Below are 23107 nucleotides of genomic sequence, written 5' to 3' on the forward strand. Positions count from 1 at the left end.
GATTAGAGCTCATCATTTAAACCTTTTAATTTCTTTAAACCACTAAGCAACCCCTACATCGGAATGCTGAACTTGGGATTCCAAAACTAAACCTCCGAGCAATACTCACCCATGGGTGGGGGAAATCCAACCAATTCGTTTTAAACTAAACGAATTTTGGCGGCCTGGCAGGTTCCTTCTATACTAAAATGTTGCTAAAAGTAAAAATCCTTTTGGATTGCAACCAAATAACCCTCCCTCCCCCCCAAAAATAAAGCATTTTAGGTTTATCTGTTTATTATCCAGTTTCACATTCTCTGATCAGCAATTTTACAGCAATCTCATGTCAGCAGTCCTTTTAAATCCAACAGTTCAGCCACTGTCAATACTTATTTAACACCAAGCCCAAAAAAAAATACAATTGCACTTAACTACTTCAAACAGGATATAGATAGAATCAGCATTTTTCAAAAAAAGTCTAAACATTAACTTATACAGATTACTTAATTGCACAAAATGCATAAATATTTATTAATTACACAAAAGTACAAAAATACTTGTACTACTTTTGTTCAAATATACTCCAAACAGCTGTCTGATATTTTGGCAAGACCAGGTTTTGTCAAATGAAGATGCATTCATATTGTCTGTAGAAGCTGGGTCATTGAAGTAGTTGCCCATCCTGGACACGTTTGACTGTTGATATTGTAAAAGAAAAATACCCAGTGCATAAGTTGTCCACATTGAACAAAAAAAAACTAACTAGAAATTGGCCTCTATCTTGCAAGTAACATCTTAAGCAACTCAAGCCAAAAACCTTCACAGAAGCAAGCCTAAGATACAGAAAACAAAGGGTCAGTTGACTAGGCCGAGACCTGTTGCTAAGGCAACACAAGCACTATAAAACAAGGATACACAACTTTGCATTCTAATTCATGCCAGATACTTTAACATGCACAATGATTGTCTCACATCCCCCCCAGAAGAGCAGCTATATCATTTTTGTCAGCAAAACAGGTCCATTTCTGCAGTAACGTGGCCTTGCACAGGGTTTTAAGTGCAAAGTTTGTACCGTAGTAATTAGCCAGATAGGCCTCAGCTTCATTTTTTGTAGTCCACAAGATGGTTTCAGTTCAAAACACCTTCAGAAAGATCTGAAGGAAAAGAAAAAAGTCCATAATGCACCTTTGTCCATTAAATAAACCTGATTAAATTAACGCAGAGCTCCGTACATCCTGTCACTTCACTCCACAGAAAAAACTCAGGTACTGAATGGTATCTGCAATTCAAAGGGGGAGAAGAAAAAAAAAATCAGTTGGTGCCAGTGACATTCTGAAAAGGCAGAGCTAAAAAGCCAAGAACACTTTTACGCTTATTTTTCAAAAGGAAGATGCATCAAAACAATTTAAAGAAAGTTCCATAAGAGGCTTAAGGTTATGAAGAAAGTTATATAAAGCTTGTACAAAACACATGGTTGAAACGCCTACACTGCATCTTAACCGTGCCTTAAGACAGAGGTACTGTCTTTGTATAGCACTTCATTTACTGTTAAACACAGGACTCCCCGATTACATTTTGTAAACCAGAACATTGATTTAAAAAAAAAAAGAGGGATGGGAATACTTACTAAATACTTAACAAAACTGACGGGATTTCCATCCTTGCTGGGTTGCTTCAGAGGGGGAAGGGTACCAGCGCATCTGAAAAGATTTGGGGGGGGTTGAGAAAAAGTGAGATCCTACGATTCCAAAGTTCAAGCATGCATCTTGGAAGGCAACTTGATCTTCAGATACTGCCTCTTAAAGTGATGCCTCAAAGGCTGAGTCAAGGAAGATGTCATGGCAACAGATTTAAAAACTTGGGAGTTAAAACCTCAACCCCCTGCCCTCCATTCCACTATAACATCTGGTTTGAATTGGGTCTTAACTTCCCCAGGAACATGGCCATGGAAACTACATTTGTCAGCCCTGTTCAAAGAGTCAAGCAGCCAGTGCACCCACAAGACGTGAGCAGATCCCATTATCAGATCGGGCTCCTGGCCAGGAACATCCTATTACAATATTTAGGACCCTAGAACATGCATCCTGCTTTGAGGATCAGTCCTTTTGTCACTTAGGTTTCAGACTACAGAACATTGTGCTGCCTATACCAGTGATACCTATATGAATCTCACCAAGTAATGACTGAAGACAAAATCAACATGTCAGAAAAACTACATTGAAAAGTTATTTATAGTGAAGTGCTATGAAGTTAACACCATAATTTGCTGCACTTATAGCAAAAATGATTCCCTTCCAGTACAGGCTGGTTGAGTATCACTAATCAGCACTGGAAGAGAACACTTAAGGCTTGGACCAGCGGTACGAGGACATGAAGGAATTCTGTGTAAGAACAAGTGGGGGAGATAATGACCTTTGTGGCATCAGAAGATTATGTGGACAGAGATGGGAGGAGCACTGTATGGTTTTGATGGCTCTTCCCAGTTTCTGAATCTCACTAAATTCAAATTACGAGACTTGCATTCTCCATCACTTCTTAAGACCGATCTTGTCCATTTAAGGACATGGGAAATTGCTGTACAATAACTGGTACTTGAGCAAGACAAAGCATTCCCCCCCCAAAGAGATGTCACATTCAGTTCAGAACACTGGGCACTGGATCTACTTATTTAAGAACTTCCTTTAAACATGTAGCATTGTCAAGGCACCTATTGTCCTTTTAGAACCCTGATTACAAGATCTGTTAATGTTATACAAGCAAAACAGATTAAGTAGAAACCAGATCATTTAACAATTAAGTTTTCTACATCATGCTCAAGTATTCTCCATAATACATTTCCAATAAGACATTATTGTAGCTAGGGGGTTACACGCTAAAACTCAAGACCACAGCCTTATTAAAAAACCAGCTCCTCCAGACCATTCCCAATTAGTCATTCATGCAGAACCATAAGCCTTACAGCCAGCTAAGCAAGAAGATTGTAGGTTCACAGAAGTAGACTTGCACACTGTAGTGACAGCCTTCCTCAGGGGATCAAGAAAGATCCAAGAGTATTTTCTAAAGAATTGTGCTTCAGTGTTGTTTCTTGCAGGAAGACTGACTCTTGTTTTAAACTGCATATTAAGCATCATGTTACTTTAAAAATCACTTGCAACAGGTTAAGCACTCGCAAGAACACCTACAGTACAGTAAAAGTGAGAAAGTGCCAATTCACAATTTAAAAGGATGACCACAGCTAAGATACAGTAGTCATTCTGTAGGTACAATGCCTGGATTTGTGAAACTATAACATATCTACAGTGCTCTGCAAAAGGATACAAACGTCTGGTTTTCACATTTTGTTTTAAAGTGGCAACAAGGTTTATATCTAACCTACTCCACTCAAAGCAAAAAAGCACATGGATGATACAAATGAAAAATTTAAAAGTGATAATCTTTAAGCTGTGATAAGATGGCAAACCAAAATTTTATCCTATGGCCTAAGAATTTTGAGCACCTAGTTTATGGTCTCTGTAGATGTGCATTAATAGAAGTTCTTATTTTGAAATCATGGTCTGAGATTCTTTGGTTAGGAAATTAAATTTCAAGCAAGAGTTCACCATGAAGACCAAAGAGACTTCAAGGCAAAAATCAGGTATAAAGCAATTGAAAGGCCCTGATCAGGAGAAGGGGACAAAAAAAAAACTTCAAATTTCTTGGTCACTGCAATCCTGGCCTGTATGGTAAAGTGGAGACCCCCCCCCCATCTCAAATATCACATGGGGTTTGCAACAAAGCACCCATGATCCCATCCTGTAAGAAGTGTGGCAGAAGATATGATCAGATGCAACCTCTCCCAGTCAACACCAGCCTTGCAGTTAAAGCAAGGTGATGGCAGGATTGTTATAGTTCTCTCTCATTACCCGGGGCTGGGAAACTTGTCAAGACCGATGGGGACATGGATGAAAAAGTAGGGCAATTCTCAACTGGTTTTCCTCTTTAAAGGGGATAAAATAAAAGGGACAATTCAATTTTCAACAGCTATACAAGTACAAGATCAAAAAGTGCATTGTAGCAGCTTAAGAATAAGACTAAATGGCCTCGAGTGACCCAGTCAACACCCCGACTTAAATCCTGAGAAGCTGCGGAAAGAAACAGTCGTCCATAAGCAACTCCCAAATTAATCGGCCAAGAATAATGCACGCTGGCCTATTGCACTTTTTGTCTAAAGACAGTGACATAACCAACAAAAACTGCTGCCCAAGGTGCCACAGGTACAAATGCTTGGTCAAACATCTCAGTTTCTGCTAACTGACTTATTGTCCCTTAGTCTTCAACTTGAGCTTTCAGGTTTTGAAGACCATATTCAAGTATACACAATAGGAATGTCTGAATACTTTTGCAAGGCACTGTAATGGAGCCTTAAGCAGACAAGCTAGAGAAAAAATAGCTTTTCTTCACATTTGCCTACAAGAGGGAAATGTCAAAACTAAAATCAGACTGAAGATCTTAGTTCTGCAGTTTACCCACTATCAGCCCACAGTGATGTTGTGGGTGGAAGGCATCTACTGGTGTAGTCTGTAAATTCCCAAAGATGTTAAGCTAACATTTCTAAATATACAGTATTGGAGCTGCACAGAAATAATGCAGTGGGGTGGAAAATCCCTCCCCATGTTAAGACACGCCGTTAAGGCAATGCTTGGTCAACCCTTTTCATCTTTGACCTTTTGCTTTTTATAGGTCATTGCCAAGGCAACAATTTCAAACTGACTGGTCGATCAATCTTTATAGCTCACAGGCCTGCTCTTGCATAGCCAGTCACCTTTGATTAACTCTTTAAAGTGAGCAGCATTAAATATTAATTCAGCCGAGACTGCTGCAGGAAGACCTTATTTGAGGCTTCGTAGCCTTAGATCAAACAGTGGGTGCAATTTGCATGGAAAGAAGCCATAACTTCCATGCATGTGGTACATTTCATTCTATGCATCTTCATTAAAAATGAACCTGTATTTAGAAGTAAAAAAAAATGAACTTCTGAGATTGAAGTGTGCAATACAGACAAATAAATGGGCATGAGTAACTTACCATGTTCAGGAAATTCTTCTAGAGTTTCCCAGAAAATGGAGCAAACACCCAGGACTAAAGCCATACTTTTCTAGCTGAATGAATTTACCCTTAAGTTTTTTTTAAAAAGCTCTTTAGGTTAATATTGCTACTGGAGAACATTTACTGGAGTCTGCTGGTAAACCAATCTGCTTCCTATCCTAACTAGAAGTTGTTCATCAGTAGCAAGATAATAATCAGCAACAGCCATCAGCACATAACCCGGCCTCAAGATGAGAGGCTGCCCGCTCCCAGCCAGACGGGGGTCCGCAGCAGCGAGCAAGTGCGCGCACACGGGGACCTGGCCTCACCTGGGCGTGAAGGGCTGCAGCCGCCGCCGCCGCCGCGGGGTAGGTGAAGGCGGCATGAGGGATGCCAGGGGTCAGCTCCGTGGTGTACAGGGGATAGGGGGCCCACGCCTCCGGAGAGGCAGGGATGAGTGCTGCTCCTGTCAAGTCATCTGCAAACAAAAGCTCCCCGGTCAGTCGGCAGCCAGATTCCCCCATCGTCAAGCGGAGAGGGACGGTAACCCCAGCTGGCGACCCACCTTCACCCCCACCCCATCACTCACGCCTGGCTCATAACCTCTAGATTTATAACTAGCCACCACGCCAACAAGGCCTTCGGTTTCCCCACTCAACCACTTCTTTGAACCCCCTTAAAAGATGTGGAGTTTTCCTGCCGAATCGGTTGATTCAATTCCAGCTTCTCAGAGGAGTCGGCAACCAGCAGGGCATCCGAGAGCCTGCAAATGCTACAGCAGCACTAAACCGTAATATCCTGAAGGAAGGGGGGGTCCCTTGAGACAGTTTGCAAGAATCAGAGCTGGTGCTGCAAATTTCCTTTTCCTCTAGAGTCCCCCTAGATTCAGAAAGCAGATCGTGCTAGATCTTCACATGAGGAATACCCAGTAGCCCCTGTTCCACTTCAAGCCAGTTGCTCCGTCATGTGTCAGTGTTAAATGTGACTAGAGGTTTTGTACCGATGAAGCAAAGGCCTCCTGCAGCCAAAGACATGCACGTGGGAGTGAATCCGTTTGACCTCGTTACAGGCCCCGAGGGCACGACTCGGACCGCGGTGCAAGAGTGAGCTCCGTGTGCAGCTGTACACTTACATGGGTCCCGTGCAATGAAGTGTGCTCCTAGAGCTGGGTGGATATTTGTGGGGTTCGGTGTAGCCATCAGCTTACTCTTTGCCATCTTCGTATTGGCTTTTGCAAACTCTAACCGCAGGGTCTGTGGGCTTTCTGGGTCAAAGCGAATTCCCTGGGAAGAAAGGGACAAAATGAAGGAAGTGGGCAGAGCCAGCCTTGGCAGACCCCGATGTGAATGGTGCCCTTGATTTGTGCCTGCATGCATGCACACATTTATTGGCAGTGAATGCCCAAATCTTGTCTGGACAGTGTTTGGTCATGGGGATGATAAACTGCTGTTTAGATAGATTTCCCTTAACAGCATCCTGGATGTCCATCTGAACAGACAGCTTTAGTATTCTCACTTTAGCAGCTAGAAAGAATCTGGTCTTATGGGCCATTTAGCTAGTAGGAACAAATTAAAAGCGCCATCATAATTGCTTGAAATTGTACAATTCAGATTCATTCCACAGCATTCAAAGCTACACATTTAAAAAGTGCACACGTGTGCGTGGGAAAGGGGGAGGGAGTTGTGCTTTGTGAATGAGTCAGAAGTCACCTTCTATTCTTTCATTTTAGGTCTACTTTTCAAGTAGACTAGAAGGCAAATTAAGGAGTAACATTTCAATAGAGAACAGGTATTCAATTAACAGAATAGGTGGTCATAAGGCTAAAACGGATAGCAAGGAGGGGAAGTCTTAGAATCTAAGATGGCAGCATTCCTCCTTTGACTATTCAAATGAAATACTAACAAAGTAAAGCCTGGGTGAGGTTTCAGAGTTCACCACGAAGCCTGCTTGATCCAAATAAATCCAAGCCACTGGTAAGGAGAGAAGGCTAACTCTATGCAAGGAATTTGTTGGCTTCTTATTTCTCTGTAGTATCAGTGTGGAGACCAGTTCCCCAGTCTGAAGTTTCTTCAAAAAGCCAGCATCATTCAGAAGAACCTCACATGTTCCATCTTAATCTTTTCTTTTTCAATCCTAGCAAGATGTGGACAAGCTCCCACTCAATAATTCAGAGGTTCCTTCGCGTCGTGTTACTGCCGGATGGGTGCTTACATTTAATGCATTTTTTGCCGCTTCAGCACCAGAACGGCTGTCAAAGGTAACAAACCCAACAGGCTGGAAGAAAGAGAGAAAGGTTTAGTAATAGTTCTTACCAGACCTTGCTAGATCCTACAATTAAGAGCCATTAACAGCAAACAGGGAATTAACATTGACCCCCTCCTCGTTTCTAATCAAAATGAACAAAATCAGTGCAAGACTAAAGAGATACTAGATAGGGGGGGAAAGAGGCAATAAAAATACCCATCTGTCACATGTGTTTAAACCCATTTGGATCAGTTGCTTCCCAGTTTACATGTTGCACTAAGAGCAATTTTACAAGACTCCATCTGGAATTCAGTCTTCCACAGAGAAACTTTTAAAAGCCCAACAGTTTATATTGGGGATGTGGAATGGCAGAGACTGCCTCTTGAGCAGCAACGTGTAGATTAAACATTTACAGAACCCCAAATGCACATCTGATGTATAGTTCTTAACTCACTTATTTTAAAATGCAATATGCACAAGCACCAAAAGCAATCTAGACTTTTAAACCTAAAGTTTAAAGAAACCGCATATAGCTGAATGCCACATAATCAAACTAATTGACACCAACATCTGCACAGTCACGGAATTATGACCAACTAAAAAAGGTCAAAACAGCATGAAGTACAAGAGGAGACTGATTTCCCAATAATTTTGGTTGGCCTGTTCATTGCCGTCAGAGAATGAACACCCTCCTGATGTATTGATGACAGAAGCCATCCAGATCCATGCAGAAGGCAGCTATTTCAGTTCAAGTTCTACTGCTCAAAGACTATTTACAATAATTCATAATTACTGTATTCCACATTTTGCTACTCTCCAAAGCATGGAATTTAAAATAAAATGAATTGTCTCCGTGATTAGGAGCCAAGTGGAAAAGCAAGAAACAGTCCTCAGAGGACCCAGGTTAGATTTAAAAGGTGGGTGGATCATAGCAGTCAGCATTTTACTCAACATTTCTACCTGGCGAAGGAGGCCTGGAGCATTAAACTCACTGCTCGGGACATTTGCAGGACCTCAAGGGTTTATAGTTTGACAGCCTGCCATCCATTAGCAAAAAATCTGCCATAAAGACCACAACCAGTAACCCACAGATTGTCGACTCCAAACTCATGTTCTCCGGTAGACTACCCAATCGTACTGCTGAAGGAGGAATCTTTGTTGGTTAAAACTTGAGCCTAGCGAGCAATATTAAATCCAAGTGCCCAACTGGACACTTAACATTAACATACAACAGGCCGATGAGGTGTCTATATATGGATGACAAGTTTGTATGCAATTCTATAACCTTAGGTGGTACAACTTAAGAACATTTTGGTTAATACAGCAATTCTATAGAATATTTCAGCATTTTCAAAGTTTAGAAAGATTGATGCATTAGTTGTGGGATAAAACAGGAGAAAATGGGTTTGATGTGAAAAAATTTAGATAATTTTACTTGGGGAAAAAAAGTGGCCTACCTGCTTGGATGTTAACTTAATCAGTGAACCTTCATAACCCTGTAAAAGCAAAATACATGTTATTAACAGCTATTAAACACCTCACTAGACAACTCTCTATACAAAAATTGGATTTTATACCCAAACCTTCAAAAAAAGTCAATTGTACAGTGTTCTACCAATTTCAGACTCCATACCAAAATAATGGTTAAAGTTCCCCATGTCATTAACATCAGGACATCTTGACTGGGACTCAAACGGTAATAGACTATGGAGTAATTTCCTCCAATACACAACACAGGGGAAAGTTCTAATATCTTTAGGGTGCCTGTATATTATAGGTCATCAGGACGGTTACATTTGAGCCAAGATGTGAAAGCTTTAATTTGCTTATTTCAATGTTAAGTGGGACCCTAGGGCAGATATAATCTAAAGCAGTATACAATAAATGAAGATGAAGGTGAGCAAGATAGGAAAAATGTAAAAAAACTGAAGTGAGCACAGGATAAAGTCCACAATTCTGGTAAATGGGGATTTACATTGCAGTGCAGATTTAGATAATTTAGTCCTATGCTTTCAACACCACCACAGATGCTTAACCACACTATAGAAAATCTGCAAGTAAATTGATTGATCACATTTCAAAAGCAAATTGCAATTTCATTCAGCTTAAATAGAAAGTCCCACTGTATGTCTAAAATGTTAGAATCATTAAAAACAGGAGCACTTGAATACAAATCACATCAAGTTCTAATTACGCAGCCTGGACTTTTTTTTGCGTCATCTTTCACAACACATTAAGGTGTCCACCAAAATGGAAATTGAAAGCTAAAAGAAATTTAAGATCAGAGTTACCAGCTTAAGATTGAATGGATCTGAAGATCATTCCACGGTCCTAAAGCAACAAGATTTTCCCCACTATTGAGCCTTTTTTCAGTTGCCAATCCCTCCAGAAGTCAAAAAGCATGAACTATGTACAGTAGATGTAAATGGATTACTTCACTGTTGTAGTAGGGAGTCACACTGTTCAAGCCATTACAACAGAATCCACAGTGAACCAGTGCAAGGAAGCTAAAACAGATCATAAATTGCTCTAGACCAAGAAGCCAAGTCTTGAACAGGCTAAAACAGTTTGGATGCACCAGCAAGTTCTACAGTAAGAGCATCAAGACAGAAAATGGTAAAGCATGCATTAGCTAAGCAGCATCCATACACATCCCTTCAAATTGCAATTCACACTGGATGAGGTCTTCATACGTGTAACTTAATGAGCCTCAGATGAAGAATCCTGGGGTGGTTTTTCCACCCAAATTCTTGAACAGATTTTGGGACCATTAATGGCAAAATGAAAGTGGAGTTAAGTCAAATCAACTTTAATCTTGCCCAAGTCCAGATGTACTGTAAGAATTATTCAATCTGGTTGCAACATCTATGCAGTCTTGGTTTCATGTCAAGAACTTCCAGTTACTCTTTTTGGCATCAGCTTTGTTTCTATGTTGATGACATCCAATGATAACAGGTTAAGGAAACTAGGCCATTAACAGAATCTTGAGCAATGCCGGATATGACCAGTGCTCACAGTGATTGCAGTTCAGATTACCCCGTTATCTAATGATCACCGTAAAATCCAGCTCATCCCATTTCTTCCTTTCCCCCCCACAACAAAAAAAAATGGATTTCACAAAAGAATAGCTCTTCCTGGTGCAATTTTTCCCAATAAGCACCTCAAACACTTGCCAGCAATGTTTACACCTTGCAATAAGGACTTTTACCAACACTGTAGCTTTTGGCACAACACTAAAACCAGTGTAACCACAGAAGTCCACAAACTGATGAGGGATATCAAGTTTAGGATCAGCCACTTCAATATGAACATCCTTACCTTCAGTTCTTCAGTGGGGTTTTAAAAAGACCAGAAAAGTAGTTTTCATTTAATATACTTCAGTTATGAATGGCAGTGAAGTGTGCAATAGAAAACAACTACCATAAGCAAAGGTAGGTTCAGCGGTTTTGCTTGGGCGATAACTTCAGTATTTCAACAGAGAATATAGTAAATCACTTACATTGTTTTAGAAAAACAGTTTACATAATCCTGAGCAAGAATACTGCTTTCAGTTTGGGTTTCCCGTTTGTGGTAAGGATTGGAGACAATAGCAGAATAAAAACAAGGGATCACTACCACGGACACATTCTGAACCAGGATGGCAAAAACATTGCTGAGAGGCAGTGTTACTCTGCAGTCCTCATGTAAACCCACTTGACCTACAATAGTATCACTTGAAGACTTGTTTACCTTGAATGGTCTGAATAGCAGGTAGAGTTCCCGTGGTTTGATGTCAACTGGCAGGCCGCTGACAAAGAGAGTTCGTACCTAAAAGAACAAGAATATGAAGGCACATTCATCACAGTGCACAAGCCCATACTGCGCAGTAATATGAAACGGGTGTGTGGGTGGGTAGGTGGCAGGGGCGGATCATGGCTCTTTGGATAAATACTTTATTCTGCAACTCCTTTTCTGAAAGGGTAAAAGCACTGCTACAAAATGCACATAAAACCCAGACACTGAGCAAGCTTCTGCATATATAAATGGGATCAGTTTTTAACAGGGAAATAAAGTAATCTAGCACCATCACAAAAAACATGCTACAGCAAAAGTACTACTTGAGAGAATTTAGGACATTTCTCAACTACAGTATTTCACCCTTACATTTGGTTATGTACTCCCTTGAATCAGCTAATAAGCCACTTATGACCCAAGTCTGTAAAGACATGCCCTCTGAGTGCAAGTTGAACTCATGATATCTGGGTCATTGAGTATAAGATTGTGTCTTGTCACCAGCCAGCCATAACCAGGAATCCACAAATAGAAACCGATTGTTTAGCACCAGCATGGGACTCTCGAGGTGCCTGCAGGCTCACCTTTGTATGATGAGGATACAAAAACCATATCACCCCCCATGAGTTGTCCACAATGGACAATTACAGGAAGTCTAATCCCAAGGGATGGCAACAATACTAGTTCTGAAAATTGATTCTGGCAGGACAGTCACCAGTACAAGATGGGTAAGCACCACTCCAACTTGAATGTTGGGGGATGAATCAGTGGTGCAAGTGTGGTCTTACAGTATAGAGCAACTAAATATCTGTGTGGTGAATGCCCATTCAATATTCAGCATCTTCAAGAAATGTAGGTACTGAAGGAGTAATGAGATGTCACAGATCTATAGGATGCATGATGGTACAGTGGTTTGCATTTCTGCCTCACTGTGAAAACTCCACACAGAGGCCCCAGCACTTCCTCACCATGTTCACAATGGTTTCCATCCACAGTCTATAAATAGACTGGTGGCTTAGTTAACTAGAAACACAAATGGGTTGGTGCGAGTGTGCCCTATCATGGACTGGCATCCCATCCGGGGTGAATGCGGCCTTGAACCCATTGCTTGCCAGGCTAGACTCTGGCTCCCACACAACCCTGTATTGGATAAAATGGATCTTACAGACATTTTCAGGTCCACCACAGGCAATAACATTCAGCTTTATTTGAGTGTTAAATGGCAGTTACCACCATAACATTATCGACTAAATACTAACACCTTTCCAGACCTTAAGCTACTCATACACACAGTATAAACAGGATTCATTCTGGTTATTCCAGAAAGTGTCGCAGGATGGTGTTTTCAAGAAGCATTAAAAAAAAAACACAGCACATCTACCTATATGCAGATGTTAAGGCATTGCAGCTTGTATTGAAGATCTTTAAATCTCTCAATAGTTAAACAGACTAGAAGTATCTGAGCAAGAGATCATGCAAGACTGTTCTTGAAAAGACCAGATAAAAATGTGCATAATCTATTTGGCATTTATTTTGTAGGTTTAGTCAACCCACATAAGTGATGTCCCTGAACCTATTAATATGTTTTTGTAAGGCATCTATTGCCAAACATGCATCTACATTTTATAAGTGATCCATAATCAGTTAATATGCTTTTTGAGCACTATAAACTCAAAAAGAAAAGTTACTGCCTAAATTGACAGTAGTTAAGTGCACATTCCACATTAAGCAGAGGGCAACACTTCTTGTGGTAAAAAGAATAGGTATTTTGCATGCCAACAGAAAATCAAGTGACCATTACAAATGGGGCAAGAGGAATGGTGAAAAGGTGTGTATTTATGCCCATAATTCTTTGCTCAGCAGTCTGAAGTACAAGGTATAGTATTTTGCCTTTAGTTGAACCGTAATGTGACAGCACTACAAGATGTAATATTTGACCTAAATCCAGAAGCACTAAAAAGAATTCACTTAAGATGCTTTTCTAAGCAAAAAGAACTAGGACCTGGTATAAACTGCTGGCTGTTTTTTATTTTAAGTTTCAGGACAAAAAACTATGCTCCACATAGATAACCATGTAAAGGCTAGAAGGGGGTATCCCATAAGGCTGGGGCAGATCTAAAGCTCTGGACATAAATTAGCTCTTGTAGTAGCTGTTTATATGGCACATAAAACATAAGCCAAGACTGATAAAAAGTAAATTTTCTGAGCTGGCCTTTTATGGAGACTTAAATAAAATGCTATTTTAAGCACTGGCAGGACATTAAAAAAAAATGCTGGAGATAAAGGATTTTCTGCTAATGTGGCATTTTGAACTTTACCTTTCACGACCATGAATTTCTGCTGTAATGGCACAAGGAAAAAAAGGCTATAACTCATGGTCAAGGATTTTTCAACATGCAAATATGTAACAAAGCTGACTGGCAAGCAGGAAAAGAGGCCAGTTTCCCCTGTTCAATGCACATCTTTAAGTATATGACAAACAGGAATTAAATTCCATAACACCTGAATTATGCACTCATGCGCAAAGTGGCCAAATCCATGCATTCAGAGAACTTGACACTTTCAGGTACAATAAAATATAGGTCAAGGAAACAATAGAACTAGAAATGTTATTGACAATTTCAGAACAGGGGGAGGGACTTCAACTACAGCTGGTTGTGAAGGCAGTAAGAGACATTTCTGCAACAGTGAGAGGATCCCAAGATCAGTCATCACCTCAGCAGTTTAAACCACCCCCCCCCCCCCCAAACTCCATTCTGCATCAATGCAATGTTAAAAATTTTAGCATAAGCATTTTTGTAGTGGCTGTGGAAAGATGCATTGGATAGCACTAGGGTTTATTTCACTATGGTCAGAGTTTCGGGATGTTACCAGCTTATTCTAAGCCACCTTGCATTTTCAATATCCATTTTGGAATCACACATCAAACCTTTGCATCTTCCATAGTTCTCTAGGGAGCTCGGAAACTAAAGGACTCCAGTATAAGAGTACAAGAATGGGAAGTTTGACAACGTCATCTTTATAGTTGGTTAAATGCACCTTTAAGCTTTAACAATGTACCCCATTTTAATACACCAGCCAGCTGTTGGTCTCCAACACAAGGCATGAAGCAAGGAATTAAAGTGCTGACGAGTGTTCACTTAACATACAGTACAAAGGAATGGTAAACTACATATAAAACAAAAAATGCATTTTAAAGAGAACTCCAGGACAAAGCCCAAGAACTGCAATGAAAACCTACCTTAGTACAAAGTACATTTTTCTTTACATTTACAGGGGAATAAATGTCAGAAGGACCTCCCATGCTTCAGCTAATACACCATTTAATTTTAAGAGTCTCTGTAGGGGTTATTTTGATCATGTCTCTAACCTTAACACACCTTCCATACAGCAGGATTCTTATCAGAAGCCCAGCAGGATGGCCACTCCACACCAAAGTAAGAGCCCCCCACATAATCATTAAAGCAATACAACAAGTTCAGATTGAGAATTTATATTGTTCAGTTAAACAATGCCAAAGCCATGCCTTAAATGTCAGTGCTTACTGAGCCCTGTATGACAAATCCCATTGTACTTGTTAAATGAAGCTCGGGGATATTGAGCAGGGCAATTCACAGCCATTGGAATACTGCAGCATCACGAGCCCACAGAAAAGGGAGCAAGCAAGACTCCCAGGACCTGATCAGAGTGGTACCCTGCAGTCAGGTTGCCACCAAACACTATATAGATCTACAGCAACTAGTCACTCCTGCCTAGACCACTGCACTTGGACCACCCTGTCAATTGGTCTGTTGGTCACGTGCTGCTAGGATATTGGATAATTGTTTTTCCACTGGGCTTGAGTTCCAGCAGCCTGCAACTAAACTTCTAGGATTCCCTCAAAGGAAATACAGTTTTTCCCCAGAAGCACATGTATAAGAAGTGCATTTCCTGATGCTCACTATATACAGGGCAGTACAGGGTTGTGCTCAACACCAATACCTTGCCACTCCAGGGTCAAGTACTAGCGTGGAGTTTGCATATTCAGGGTCAATTAGATTGGCAGCTCAAAAAATGCTTTTCAAGAGAAGGGATGGACCCAGTAATGTCCATGAGACTAAACAGACCTGAAACCAAATGAGCCTGATGGGTTAAAACCTCCTCGATGGCCTTCATAATTTATCAAGTACACTGGTTAGTTTGGTTCAACTGGAGTGAAGGCTAGGAAAGGCAAAAGCCAAGATTAAAAGGTGGAGGGAAGGAAAGGAACCAATAGTTTATAGCTGCCCAGTTCCTCCTGGATACTGGCATCGAAATGCTGACTAACAGGTTATTTTGCAGGCATCTAAAGACATCAATTCTGCATTTTCTGCAAAAGGAGTTGCAATTAGTAATGCATGCATGATATCCGATACCACACTTGCACTGTTCCAGCAGTACTGCTTTTCACTCCTGTAAGGAAGAAAAAGGACTTTATAATAACAAACTTAATAGTAATAGAATTAAGCCTGAAAGAATAAATCCAATATTTCAATTGAACTCAAGTTGAGGAAAAACTAGGTACCCACTATTTATATTAAGCTCTATAATTATAAAATGTATTAATTTAAAGTGACAAATATGTAACCCTTTTTCTTGGTGGCCATGTCATGCGTCAACACTTCACTGGCAAGTTAGCCAGGACAAAAGACTTAATACATGTCATACATTTAACTAAACAAAAAGGATGTGATTCATTAGCCACAATGATTCTCTAAGCTTTTGTTCATTCACATTTGAATAAAAGATGCATGTTCACATCCAGTGGAACTGGATAGGACAGAAAGAGCTCTCCTCCTTAGGCATTTAAGATGCCCATTTTAGAGAATTGGCCTTTTGTCCACATCTGTGGTTTCAATAGCTCATGTACTTAAAGAGCACCTGCAGCAATAGTTTTCCCTTTTAACCAGGAAATTATGTCCACTATTGATGTTTCCCATATCATCTATTTAGGGTGCTGAAGTTAAAATAAGATGCAATTTTTCCCTTCATGGAAGGACTGCAAGTAACCTGTTTAGTACCATAACACCCAGTCTCCTCCCTGCACATTTAAGGGATAGTCACTACCTTTCTGAATAAAGACTGAACATGGAGCCTAAATTAAAGATCACAGATTCAGTCAAGAAGGAATATTCAGAAAAGCAAAACAGCACTGTCTGTAAATATTTCAATAAAGGACTATGGTAAGTGTGCTGGTGCCTAGGAATATTACCACACAAGAGCTGATAAAGGAAGTAAAACATTGCAATGCATCTTACACCTCTTAAATTGGTCAAATCCAAGGAACCTTCAAATTTGATCGCTTTACTAAAAGAAGATTCTTAAATCTAAGTGCAAGTCTAGCAAACCCACTGAACTCAATACAGAACCTGTAAACATTACCGGGGCTCTGCAGGATTCCGTCAGGGAAACAAACTGCCCAAGCAACAAATCCCAAGGATTGGGAAGTAAACAAAGCTACACAAGAAGTGGCTCCCTGGGGAAGGAAATTAGCCTGTCTCAGTGGGAGGTACTTCAGATCCTCAAGAACACACTGAGCTGCTAGCAGGCTGGCACAAACAGCCACATGCTTGCAGAGATAATTCATCAATATACATGTATAGCCCTTGAGGTACACTCAAAGCCATTGCTACATTCAAATGCAGTTAGTGGTTAAAACTGCACTTGTGCCTGCTGTTACGGTTGGTTAGCAAAAATGAAACCATACTACTACTACCACCACCAATTGATTTTTACCATTTTAATTCCTCAAAACCATATACTGTAAAAGCCAGTCTTCTGTAGAGGAGAAGAAATGCTAATTGTGAAGTGCCACGCAAATAAGACCTATTCTAGATCAAGGTCAAGTCAAATGTTGTAACAGGCATAAACAAAAGGATTTTGAATTATAAAAAGGTGCAAGCACTTGTCTTTTTCAAAAGGAATGAACTCCATCAGACTGGCCAAGAAGAAAGAGAACAGATGTGGTTGTCCAAAGACGCCACATGTCCCACCTAAGCCATGCCGAGCATTTTGGTTGTATAGTCGACAAGTGGGGCATCCCAGCATAGCAGTTATATTCTACACTTGCAAGAAAGCAGTTGAATGACCACATGCAAAACCGAGAAAGTCTACACTTTGAGTACCCCATACACCATATCAATCATTTAGGAAGGATCCCTCTTCAAACTGCTATCCCTTTCCAAAGGTTTTTAGAGCTTCCTGCAGCAGGGTGTCAGTGTTATCCAGTGGCTTTGTACCAGTTGCCAACTCTAGGTTTATTCCACGCACCTAGCCGAAGGATTTAAACCCAAGAATTTAAGAACTTGAGCGATTAAAGTCTGATAACCAAAACAAACTGCATTCTCCACCTCAATACTAGGTGATTGAAAGCGAATGGAGGGCATTTCCATCCTGTCCACCCTGAATTTGACTCTGGACTGTTTTACAGGCAAGACACAAAGGAACCACCTGAGAATTGCAGAGCCAGTGTACTTATGAACAGAGGTTTCCCCTCTTTCTGCAACATTTAAAAGCGTTGTACTGCCAGCTGGCACCATTGCCCCCTGAAGAGAAGTGTACAGAGACCTTTCATCGCAGTTTAAGACCAGTCTTGAATGCTCTGCCTTAAAAAGACACTGAAGATCCCACTGGTACTGCCCTTTCTCGTCTCCTTCAGTACTCAGTTGGAGGAATAGGACACGCCACCATTGGAAAAACTGTCCAAAAACTCAAAAAGGTTCCCCATTATTAAGCCCACTTATTTCTCCATTAGAATTCATATCATTTGGTTACAAGAAACTTGGCAAGTGAAAGCAATCATATTCCACATGGGGGGGTGGCAAGTTAGCCAACTAACCAACTACCTCCTGGGTTCTGGGTTCACTGGTACCCTCTTCCAGGAGCTCGCATTGTCCTCATCAAGTGAGAGAGGACTGCTGGAGAGAACCCACGTCATCACCCACACTCACCCTCCAAGGACAAGATTAACGGTCACTGTATGCGATGCTACGGAAAACATCACATCCTGAGATAGTATAATTTCCACTTTGCACCCTTAACTTCAAAGCTGGGATGGGATCTGGGTTGGTTTTGAAATGAGGCCTTTGACTCAGAACTCGATTTTACCCACCATTTTGTTTTGGAATGCTGCCCCCCATTGCCCTCTAAGTTGTGAGAAACTCAACAAAAGCAGCACGAAACTCGTTTCGTATTTGGAGACGACGCTAAACAAGAATGGCACTAGATTACACAAATAAAGGCTGCATCCATAGCAGAGCTTTTTGCTCACAGGATATGGGAATCGGGGGTCTCCGTCAAGAACAGCAGGTACATCTTTATAGCCGACAGTCATTCACTCCGTAAGAAAGGTTTCAACACTTCTTGAAACCTATATTCTCCAGTATATCGCGGGTCGTATTTTTAAAATTGAATTAAGCCGATTTTGTACTCTTGTGCAAAGTCAGTGTTGAACCAAGCAAAAGTAATGTTTCTACTTTCTTCATAGGCGCGGATGTTAATCGCCATTTTCTGAAAAATAGCTAAATGACACTCCCTAATCAAATTATAGTGGTGGCACTTAGTTTTCCCCACAAGTTCATTTGATGCGCATAAAGAAAGCGACTAACCCATTAAAAAAAAAAAAAGACCTATCAAGGTGGACAATTAACAAGGAATCCTGGTCAATTATGCTGACACTCCCCAAAACTACAGAACAGTTTTGTTTTTAATCATCTCATTCATGTAAAAAAAAAAAAAAAAAAAAAAAAAAGTATAGACTTTCAATTTTTAAACTTCCATTTTTATCGTTACAAGCACCGAGGATTTAAGGTCAAATTTAATGCAGCCACAGGCAAAATCGGAAAGGGAGAAACCTGCACCTTTTCGAGTGAATGTGAAATCGTCTTGTGCTAGGAGATGATATATACAAAACAATAAATGCAACCTCCAAAACCACGCCTGACTTGTAACACGTTTTTAACGTATTAAAAGAAACGTCATCGACAGTAAGTAATCTCCTAAGCAAAAAATATTTTACTATTAGCATTTAGCAAAAGGCATCTACCTGTAGGCCTCGCACGCAGAATGATCCAGAGATTGAATCTAAGGGAAATTTGTATAGTTAGTTAACCAAGATGGTCATCTTGTTGTAGATCCCAAAAGTATTTCACATATGGTCACTAATTGTCGCCGTGTTGAATTTCGTCATTACGCTACGCCACCCCCAATTAAATTACTTCTACACCCACATAACAGAAGTAATAAAAAGTAAGACCACACACGGTTGGAGTCCAGCCTCTGATAAAGACCCCGGTAACAAAAACGTGTGAGAGTTACAGTTCGTCACAGCTCAGCACAATTTTCTGCGAGGAGTCTGCCTACATACTGTACGTTCAATTAAGTATTAATTTTGTGTCTCCCCCCACGAAAAAGCCCGTCTTCCCGTTATGTTCACTCCGTTTGTGGTTTTAATTGAAGTGGCATGACACGCAGCCGAAAAAACAAAATCCTTTTCCCTTAGTAGTTTAACTGGACCCTAAAGAAAAGGCACTCAACTTCCTGCCCTGTCTTCGCGATACAGTTTTTGTTTTAACCAGCTAGTTCTTTGAATTCGCAACTCTTCAAACGGCCACAAAGTAACCGTACCCTCTCTCCATCTCCTTCTTGGAAGACGCTGACCTACCTTACAATACCGCTGGCAAGAGCAAGAGTCTTAGGAAGTTCGCTTTTGAAAAAGCCTAACGAAAGGAGACGTTCATAAACGCAAAACACAACAAACTTTTGTTTCGGAGGACAAAGCGACACATTGTCCTTACCTCCTCTTCTGCGTTGTTGTTCGGCTCAGTGTCGGGTTTAAGATTACTCATTGTGGAACTTTTAACGCTTCTTTGTACAAGAAAAAAAAAAGTTTTCCCCCAGCAGTTGGTGGGTTTTCCCTGAAGTGCCTTAACTTGCAGAAGAAAATCTCGGTGCTGTTTCGTGAAAGACTTCAGAAAATGGGGTGCCCCAGTGCAGCCGTGCTTGAGCTACAAATATCCGAGGAGGTACAAAAAAAAACCTAAAAACTAAAGGTGATTTAGTGGATAGGTGCACTGTGAAGGTGAGAGAAGGGAAAAAAGAAGATATCTTATTTCCCTTGGCTCTTCACATCAAGCTTGTTTGGGCTAAATTTCAAATGAGAAAGAAAAAAAAGAGAGAACCAGCTAAAATTTAAAGGGGCTCGGCGTCGTAGTCTTCCTCCTTCTGGTTTCTAATTTGGTGATCAATTATATTAAAAGCCAAACAGAGTAAGTGGCACTCATGTTGGAGATGGGTCTCAGCTGTGGTGAAGTCCAGCCCCCAGCGCAACTGCATCATCGTCTCTATGGGAAACCCCTAATCCAATCGAAAATCACTTCCAAAACTTTTTTTTCCCTTCAATTTTATTACCCAACTTTCGTGGCTTCGCTAATTTTGCTACTCTGTTAAACTGTAAAACTCCGGGGAGGGTGCAGTGTTTTATTGTGTGTTTTTCTCTTCTTTTTTTTTCAACGTGATTAGATTATGAAGTTTATTTATATTTTAGAAAAATAATAAGAAACAGCTACTGCATACCGTGCCAACTAAAAGTATTATGAAAATGAAGTTTAAGTGGGGAGCTGCGTCAGCTTGTTACTGTATCTGGAAGGGAGCGAGTAGATGTTAATTCCACGCAGAGAAAAAGGACACAAAGTTTCGGCTGTTGAATTTCTTCGGGCATCAGGTGAAGAAGATTCAATAGCCGAAACGTCGAGTTATTTCTAATTTTCAAAGTTATTATAAAAATACACGTACCGCTCTTAGAAACAGTCACATGTACTACTGTTGGAAACCTCAAAATGTATTTTGTTTTTAGTTTAATTTAACCAGGGATTTACAGAAACAACACAAGGGAGAAAAAAGCTGCTTCTTCAGCGTTGTTGAGGACTACAGAAGTATATTTATAACCACTGCTGTTTGCGCGTCTGAACACGTAGGAATCCTGGCAAATATTAACTAAAATTAAAAAAAAACTCTTAATAATTTGAAAAAACACATTATCATCGTAAATTCATCTTGCAACGTAAAAGCTTTCTTTAAAATTTTAAAATTTCTCTAAAACAGTGATGTCTGTAATTCAACACCTTCGTTTCTCTTCTGAAGAAGAAAGCATCCGATGACGCTTCAGAAGAACATGTTTTAGAAGAACCGTTGTTGCTGATGATGTTGTTAATGTGCCCTTATAGCCCGCAACATTTAAAATGTTTTTGCATCAGAACTCACACACAGCCTAACAATGGTTGACGTATATCCGAATGTAAGAAAATTCCGAATATTTTTTTCTTCACAGGGCCTGCTAATGTTTTACAGAGTTTTAAGGGGAGCTATTGTATTCAATGACCTTCAGTCTATTGCATGAGAACTCATAAAATCTAGTGGTAAAAGTTTTGCAGGTAGACTTGGTTTTTAATGAGTCACCAGCACTACTGGAGACCGGACTGTTAGTTGCATTAACTCCCGCGGTGCCTAGGAGCGGCTAGTAAAATTAACAGTAATTTGCGTTTTGAATCTGAAGGCACATTTCGTTGATCCAGAACTGTTAAAACACACCCACACTAATATAAGTTGGCTACTTTTGAGGAAAAACTTCCCACCATAATTATCTGTCCAGGATATGTTTCTCTTTAGCCTCCGGAGGCGGTCTAAAGTGTATACAATAGTGCATGAAATGAAGAGTGATTTGTTACATGGAGAGACAGCTAAATTCGTGTTTTTCTACGTCGGACAGCCAAAAGAGTGAAACTTCGCTAATGTCCACCTCGTTTAATCTTAACATTTATGTTGTTTTTTTTTAGCTAACATCTAAAGCAACGAGGGAGCGCATTTAATAAGGATTCGTAAAAAGACACTAAAATGAAATTATACTCGGAAGTCTTAATATTATTTAGTGTGACACAAATGTCAGTATGCAGGTCAAGTGATAACAAAATAAACAATATTTTGTGATCTGGAAGTACTGTAATTTTAAGATGGAAACGCCAGCAAACGTTAAGAGCCTGATGATTTTCAGGATAATTTCTTCAGATATGCTGTATAATCAAACCATTTAAATAGTCCCACTGCAATATATATCACGGTAAAGACACCAATACCAGCGAAGTGGTGTTGTTTTTTGCCTGGTTATAGATCTTGTATTATATGTTTTCAAAATATAATAGTTTAATATAATAGAATAGTTTAATATAAAAATAGTTATGTCTAAAATATTCTTCCGTTCACTGCTTAAATCGGTGCAATTAAATGTGAAAATGTAAGACGATATTTCACGAATTTTAAATTCTTTAGTTTATTACCAAATACATCAGATACAATTCTTAAAAATATGCATGGATACCAACATTACGTTAAAAGAGAATCCAGTTAAAAGTCACCAGTTAATTACCAGTCACCAAATTAAGACATTCATTTCTTATCATTTGGAACTGGTGTTCCTCTTACTTTGAAGTACCAAAAGTTCAAAACGTAAGATGTAAAAGGTTATTTCATTAAATTAAATTATGGGATTTATAAAAAAAAAATGTTTAAAAAATGGGACCAGTTGCTGTATGTACAAAATGGAGTATTATCAGTTCTTATTTGTTTGGACATAACGTTCATATATTCTATTGTGGTCATTTGAAAAAATGTAACCACACATTTAATTTTACATTTTCTCAGTAAAACATAAAGAGAAACATGCGTGATATAGTATAGTATGTTAAACAACAGAAAGTCAGCCTAATATGGAGAATGGCTAATTATTCATGCTAAATGAAAGTAAAACTGCAATGTTACAAATTGTGCATTGAATAATCAAATTAGTAATTTGAACATAAATTATATTTAGCAAGAGTTTATTTTTTATTTCTTCTAATGCTACAATTATCCATCTCATTAAGAGATATTTCAAGGAATATCACCCCTGAAAAAAAAATCTTGTTAAATCATATTAACTATGGTTATACAAAGCTTGTTAGGTACATAGTTTTGGGACAACAAGAAAATAGAACATCGC

General features: G+C 39.8%; 1 protein-coding gene across 1 annotated transcript; it reads right to left on the bottom strand.

Moving 5' to 3' along the window:
• Positions 1–258: 258 nt before the first annotated feature.
• Positions 259–20352, bottom strand: rbpms2a (RNA binding protein, mRNA processing factor 2a). The gene is made up of 8 exons (XM_006628942.3): positions 19872–20352; positions 11017–11094; positions 8745–8783; positions 7255–7317; positions 6176–6326; positions 5373–5521; positions 1607–1679; positions 259–1258 (listed from the first exon to the last, which is right to left on the bottom strand). The coding sequence occupies exons 1-7, from the start codon at positions 19920–19922 to the stop codon at positions 1614–1616; spliced, it is 597 nt and encodes a 198-aa protein (XP_006629005.1). The 5' UTR covers positions 19923–20352; the 3' UTR covers positions 259–1258; positions 1607–1613.
• Positions 20353–23107: the final 2755 nt, after the last annotated feature.

This window comes from Lepisosteus oculatus, chromosome 5 (genome assembly GCF_040954835.1).
Source record: "Lepisosteus oculatus isolate fLepOcu1 chromosome 5, fLepOcu1.hap2, whole genome shotgun sequence".
NCBI classification, from domain to species: Eukaryota; Metazoa; Chordata; class Actinopteri; order Semionotiformes; family Lepisosteidae; genus Lepisosteus; species Lepisosteus oculatus.